General features: G+C 55.4%; 1 protein-coding gene across 4 annotated transcripts in view; it reads right to left on the bottom strand.

Moving 5' to 3' along the window:
* Positions 1-446: 446 nt before the first annotated feature.
* The window catches only part of LOC104876049 (small conductance calcium-activated potassium channel protein 3), a 125,131-nt gene continuing 118,861 nt past the window's right edge, over positions 447-6,716 (bottom strand). For all 4 annotated transcript variants that reach the window (XM_010643921.3, XM_010643923.2, XM_033758168.1 and 1 more), the window contains 2 exons: positions 6,093-6,162; positions 447-2,488 (listed from right to left, as the gene is read on the bottom strand). In XM_010643921.3, the coding sequence (XP_010642223.1) occupies positions 2,192-2,488; positions 6,093-6,162 (367 nt within the window). In that variant the 3' untranslated portion in view covers positions 447-2,191. The remainder of the gene's footprint in view (positions 2,489-6,092; positions 6,163-6,716) is intronic.

The following is a 6,716-nucleotide window of genomic DNA, read 5'->3' as shown; positions in this document are numbered from 1 at the left end:
TAAGCACATGCGCACAAAACACATGGGGAAGAGGCCCGGAGGCGTCGATGGCCCAGGGCTGGAGGTTAAATGGTCGGGACTGCTCGGGGGCCCAGCTGTGGGCTCTGTGAAATGGAGACGATGCCACAAGGAAACTGCATGACTATTTCATCTGTTTTTACACTTGCTCACATATTTGGCTAAACTGTGACTGAAAACAGAAGCACCATTCTTGGAAAGAAAAGGAAAAAAGGAGGGGGGAATCTTTCAGATAATTAATAGTTAAAAGGACAAGTTGAAAAAAAAAATAGCCAAAGCAGGTGTGTCCTCTGTGGTATGCAAAAAACAAAGACAATGGATGAAAATGCTCCAGGGAACTATGAAGAGTAAACCATTAAGAAGACTGAAACAGCAGCAGCAGGGCACAGCTCAGTGGTAGAGCACTAGCCTAGCATGTGCGAGGCCCGGCTTCCATCCCCAGCACTGATAACAAGCTATCAAAACACAAAACAAAACAAAAGCAAGAGCAAGACACAAAGCAGAGGCTAGCAAGAGAGCAGATCTCATGAAGGGAAGCCTTCACTCCGGGTGTGATTCTCTGCTATGCCGGCAGTGCTGCCCAGACCTGGAGACCGGACCGTCGCCGCAGAGGAGGGGCCTGTGAGCAGGGCACAGCCCCGGAATGCCCATGGTGTCCTCTACAAAGCTGAACCCAGGACGGTGACCTTAGGCAAACAACGCCCTCTGCATACCCTGAACAGGTGAACTATTCCGCACGGCATCACTGACTTCCCCACAGCCGAGGTCAGAGGCCCCAGACACGGGAAGTGATGGCGGACCTGACGTGTGGTCAGATCATGGAGCAATGAGACAGACGTTCAGCGCCTGCCCCTGCGCTCCGTCTTGATGTGTTTGGAGTCCCTTGGAGTTTGAGACATACTGGAATAATTTTTGCACCAAGGTTAACATGGCACAATAGGAATAGACTGCAGGCTGTTTCCTCATCTCACCCACAAGGTTCCTTAGGGGGTCCCTGTTCTCATAGGATTGCCCTTTGAGGTGACTCCAGATCAGGCAGAAGGGGCCACGCCGGCCACTCTGTCCCCCAGCTCAGCAGCCCGCCGCTGAGCACTTGGCCCTTTTGTGCCCCTAATGTCTGAGGCCCGGAACCTGTCACCGGGTGGATACAGCTCACAAGTCTCAGACCACACTTCCATCCGCGGACGTGCCACTGGGCCGCACTGTGTGCACACCGCAGTCCCCTCCCTTACACACATCACCTGGGCGTGTGGTCCATCACAGCGCAGCTTGTGTGGCTGTAAGAAGAAAACTCTGCAAGAGCTGCTATTTTTAGAAGCCTGCTTATCCCTCCAGAATGCCCACAATTTCCACTCAGCATCTAGTTCAAATCACACACGGTGCGCGTCAAGTGACCCGCACAGTTGGAAGGGAGCTGCGTCTTCGGTGTAGCTCGGCAGGTGGCTGTCGCTAGCGAACTTCCTGGACCGAATGCACCCCACATTCAGATGGACACCAGCTCAGCTGGACCCACATTAGAGGCTGCGTACTGTGGGCAGGGAAAAGCACCAGGTCCCTTTTTATTTGGGTTGAGCTCAAAGAAAAGACCTGGACTGAATGTGGGACGTGCCTGTGTCTGCTCGCACGCGCTCTAACCCACAGGTTTGTGCGGGTATTAACACAGGATGGGAAATTTGGCTTTTTTCAGTTTAAACTGGTATGTCTGTTTTGGCAAGTTGTGGGCAGCTCTCTTACTTTTGTCACCGGAGGCTTCCACAGACAGCAAGACAGGAGAGTGGTGCGCTGAGGGGCCCCCACCCCACCTCTCCAGGGCCCCTCTTCCACCGGCCCACAGCTGGCTGCCTCGGTAGTCCCCTCCCCACCCCCACGTGAAGACCTGAGATTGAGCGTGGATTTCTTTTCTCCACCAACTGTGCGGCAAGGGCCCTGCCAGAGGCGTCGCTTCCTGTCCTGTCCTCTTCCTGCTCCCAAGCAGAGGCACCTAAACAGAGATTAGATTTCTGGTTCCAAGGCATCTCGAACCAAGCACGCTGAAGGTACGTGAGTTAGCTAATTCGCCGGGTCTCCTTCTCTCCAGTCCCTGGTCTGGGAGTCCCAGGACGGCAGAACGACCGGAGAGAGTTGATTTGCATCTTAAGACCTATGGGTAACGCTTCTGGATGGGGAGTTTTATTTAGCAACTGCTTGAACTTGTGTACGGGGTCGGGAAGGAGGTGGAGCTGACCCCGATCGGGCTGTCGGAGACTGGGGCGTGGGTGGTCCCCACCGCCACGCTCACGCCGCGGGCCTCCAGGAGGGCAGTGAGGAGCTGCTGCTGCTGCTGGCGCAGGGTGTCAGCGAGGAGCAGGGGCAGGGAGTTGAAGCTGGCCGTGAGGTGCTCCAGCTTGGACTCCAGGCTGCCGATCTGCTTCTCCAGGTCCTCGCTGCGGTCGTTGAGCTCTGTGATTAAGTCGTACATGACGTTCTGCATCTGCGCGGAGAGACGGAGGGGACGGATGTCACAGAGGGGTCTGCGTGTGGGACACGAAGCCTCCGCTTCGCAGCAGTGGTCAGGTGTGGCTGAGGCAGGAGACCTGGGCTACTTCCGGGGATGGGAGGCACACGGCCTTTCTTATTACAAAAGCAAGGAGTGCTCGTTACACATTTTTAATAGGATGTTTGTATGTAGGAAAAGAAACGACACTTTCTTCTGAAGCGAAGTGAGCTCTGAACTGTCTGTACTCTCGGGAGACCTGAGCCCTCAGCTCACGTGGCCTCTGACGGTGGAAGCGAGGAACAGAGGGCCAGCGGCACACTCGTGTCAGAGGGCCGGGTCGGGCGAGTCCACAGCTCACTGACGCGCCTCGGCTGGCCGCTTGGCCTCTGGCCACTATGCTTCCGGAGCAGGCTGGAGTTAGCAATGCTGCACCCACTCAGGCCTACCGTGCCCCACTTGCAACCTGGCGGCCAGGCCAAGCGCTGGGGCTGACTCGGCGGGGCCCTCTCTGAGGTCCTGCCCTGCCCGGGCTGGCCCGCTTGGCCACTTGGGGACATCCTGAAGGCTCCTTCAGTGTGGCGGAGTCCCTGCTGCAACTCCACTCTGAGCTCTGCTGCCCAGGCTCCCTCCAGCGGCTGCCTCGAAGGTGCCCCCTAATTGCCCTCCTGTACCCAATGCCAACCACCTCAGGGTGCCGGGGGCCCCTTCACCACTGCTCTTGCCCGGACTTCCCTCCCCGTGCCGGTCTTCAGAGCCCCAGTCATGTGACAGCCACATTTCTCCTAGCACATTACCAAACGCCACTCTGGCTCCTACCTCGAGCCTGGGAGCCAGATCCCCGGGAGCGTCACCCTCTGCTCCGTGTGACTGGGAACCAGGCCCCTGCGGCAGCGGCAGTGCAGACAGCCAGGCTGCATTTAAGCCCCTGCATACGAGGAAGCTGTGGGGCACGGGGACCTGCAGGGACACCCTGATCCTATTTCACCCTAACACCATGTTACTCTAGAAGGCGGTGGAAACCGTGGGTGTTCCCAGGGCCAAAGGAGCAGGAAATAAGGAGAAAAAGTCAGCGGGGAGAAGGTGGGAGAAAATGAGAAGCTGGAGAGAAACAGGAAGGGAGTTTGGAAATGCAGCAAAGCCCTGCCAACTGGAGCTCACAAGGCTGCTCCCCGCAAGGCTCTGCGTTTGCCAGAGGTGACTTTAGAAGTCAAAGTCCGCCCCTTGTCAATTAGCACCCACAGAGGAGGTGCCACTCTTCCCGGAATGTGTGAGATCAGGGACTCCTCTTCCGAAGGGTGCCCTGCTGAGCTCTGGCCTCAGGTTCAGGCCCAGCCCTAGCGCTGGCCAACGGCCCGACCTTGAGACGGTCACTCTTCCTTGGATCTTGGCTCTTCATCTGTGTTCATAATCAACGTTGCCATTTGCAAAGCCTTTAGAGCTTCTGAAGCACTTTTAAGATATCATCTTATTTGATCACCTGAGCCTCAGATGGTGGGAATTATTTTGACATTTCATTGGAAGAAATTGAAGCAATCAGGCAAAATACCCAGGCCTTCCCAGCTCTGTCACCGTATAAAGTAGCTATTCAGTCTAGAAAATAATATTTGGAGACCACGTGCCAATTTTCCATCTGGGAGGACTGGAGGGCAGGGGTGGGAGAGCGAAACCCATAAAGGAAAGGGAGCACAACGTTGCTGCCTCCCGGTTCCGTTGCCTGGTGACAGGATGCCAGGGGAGGAGGACCAAAGTGAAATATGCTAAGCCACTGCCAATACCCAGGGCAAGTCTGGGGGTGGGGAGAGACAAAGACTGGAGGGAGTCTGAGTTGTCTCCTCCCAGCAGTCCCTGCAGGGGCTCTGAGAATCTCCCCCAACCCTTTTTTGCACACTCTTTCTTTCCAGGTAACTTGCTTCCCCGGTCCGGTGGGTTTCCCCCATTCAATTCATAAGAGCATTTTTCCAGCTTACTGTTTTTTTGGTTTTTTTTGTACTGGGGATCGAACTCAGGACCTTGTGCTTGCCGAGCAGGCAGCGGCACTACTGAGCTAAATCCCTGGCCCCTTACTGGAGTTTTTGCTCCACCTTGTTGGTTCTGTTGGGTCCCTTCTCTCTGAGAGGCAGGGATGGCACTGCAGAAAGGCAGGCTTGAAGGTTGGGTGTACCTGATATTCCTGGAGAACATCAGCGACCATGTGCCCTGCTAGATGAGAGGGGAAACACTGCTTCTCCTAGAAGACTGGGGAACCTCACTGGGCCATTCCTGAACTTCAAGGAGTGGATCCCTGGCTGTTTGTTTGCTTTTTTCATGAACCTTGTCCTGGTCATAGCTGATTGGTCCAAGAGTGGGCACATGACCCAAACTGGCCAATCAATCAGCTCATTTCATCTGCACATTCAGAAATATGACCAATAGGGTCTGGGATGTAGCTCAGTGGTTCTGTCACCTGCCTCACAAGCACAAGGTCCTGAGTTCAATCCCCGGTACCAAAAACAAAAAACAACAAAAAAATTAGAAATAAGACCAATAGAAGGTGAGTGGGGAGAGGAAGAGAGCGGGGTGGAGGGAGGGGAAGAGAGAATGGAGTCAGGCACTTGAGCTGCAGAGATGAGAGATGGTGTGAGACCCTCCTGAGGCTTCCAGGTCCTTCCCAGTCAGTTCCTTCCCAGAGTCAGACCACAGGTCTGCTCTGAGGCTGTGTCGGAAGCAGGCTGCCTCACATCCTTAGAAGGCGTTCCTCCAGGAGGCCCGGGGTTCTCCCCTGCACACCAGCATCTCATTCACATCCTGTCCTGCCTGCACTCCGCTCACCGCCCTGGGTGTGGGCGCCCAGGCTCCCAGGAACCCACACTCCACCTCCACACCCCCTCCAAGACACAGAGGCTGTGGGCTCTGGTCCCAGTCAAAGTCCTCACAGGCCTAGGGGCCACCTTCTTCGGCTCCAGTCCACTACTGAACAAGGGCCTGCACATCAGCAATTCTGACTGCACCCTCTTTTCAGAAGGTGCTCAGTTTCCCTGGAAACTTGTTCCTTAGCTGAAGTCTGCAGAATGTTCTGCCAGCCCAGCCCTGGGCAGTGCACTCGACGCCGAGTTCTAGAGTTCTGTGGGAGGCAGTGAGGAGGCGCCCTCTGCTCAGCCACAGTGGCCTTCACTCCCCAGCGACGTGCAGGAGGACCATGTTCAGGGACTCATGGCAGCTCAGCGCCAGAAACATGGACGGACAGGTAACAGTGAGCCCGAGCCCCTTGGGCGTTCAAAGGAGGCCTTTCTTTTTGGGATCTCCATATTCATGTCAGCCTCTTGAGAAATAAAGAATTTGGGGCTAGAAACCAGAGTTGTAGGGATTGGAAGATGCAGGAAGATACATTTCCAGTCTCGGGAGCTCACAGTGCTCACTGGGCAGACCGGGGGATGGGGTGGGGATAAACCTGAGCCGTCCCACTTAAGAAACAATGACAACGCCGAGCTTTAAAGGACACACACTGCAGACTGCAAACGTCACCAACTCGAACCTTCTTTACACCGAGACTACTCTCCAACCGAGGAGGAGCTGTCGGCCTCCGGGACCTGCGCCGTTCGCTCCAGACACCGCCACTCACCTTGGAAAGGTCCACCAGAGTGTTGGCCTGGTCGCTCAGCTTCCTCTGCTCCATCTTCACACTCCTCAGTCTGCGGGGAGAGGGGACAGCCGGACCCTTCAAGGCCATGTTAGGGGTGGCCCCACTGGCCACGCTGCGGCCCTGTCCTTTGGCCTGAGGTTCCACTCAGCGGGGGACGTGAGCAGGGAGCAACTGCAAGACACAAAGGCTCCCCGGGGCCCCAGGAGAGCAAACTCTGGTCTCCACGCATGCTCAGCTCCAGTTGCTTGATTCCCTCGCTGTGCTCAGATCCTTTGCCTGCTTTCTTCCCTTTGCTTAGGCATGAATGCCCTCTTCTCAGTCTTGCAGTGTTTCCCCAAACCTCCAGGTCCCACTGAATGTTTTCATACTTGCTCTTTTACTGTACTTAAAAAAGTCTAGCTAGGCGTGGCATTGCATGCCTGTAATCCCAGAACTCTGGGAGGCTGAGGCAGGAGGATCACAAATTCAAGCATGGCCTTGAGACGCTGTCTCAAAAATTTTAAAGGTTGGGGGCTGGGGATTTAGCTCAGCGGTTTGGTGGCCTGCCTTGCAAGCGCAAGGACCCGAGTTCAATCCCCGGTACCAAAAAAAAAAAAAAAAAAA

The sequence above is a fragment of the Fukomys damarensis genome, unplaced genomic scaffold (assembly GCF_012274545.1).
Source record: "Fukomys damarensis isolate Sample0158 unplaced genomic scaffold, DMR_v1.0_HiC HiC_scaffold_33, whole genome shotgun sequence".
Classification (NCBI taxonomy): Eukaryota; Metazoa; Chordata; class Mammalia; order Rodentia; family Bathyergidae; genus Fukomys; species Fukomys damarensis.
Note: the sequence above shows the minus strand (reverse complement) of the source record. Positions and strands in the feature narration are given on the sequence as shown.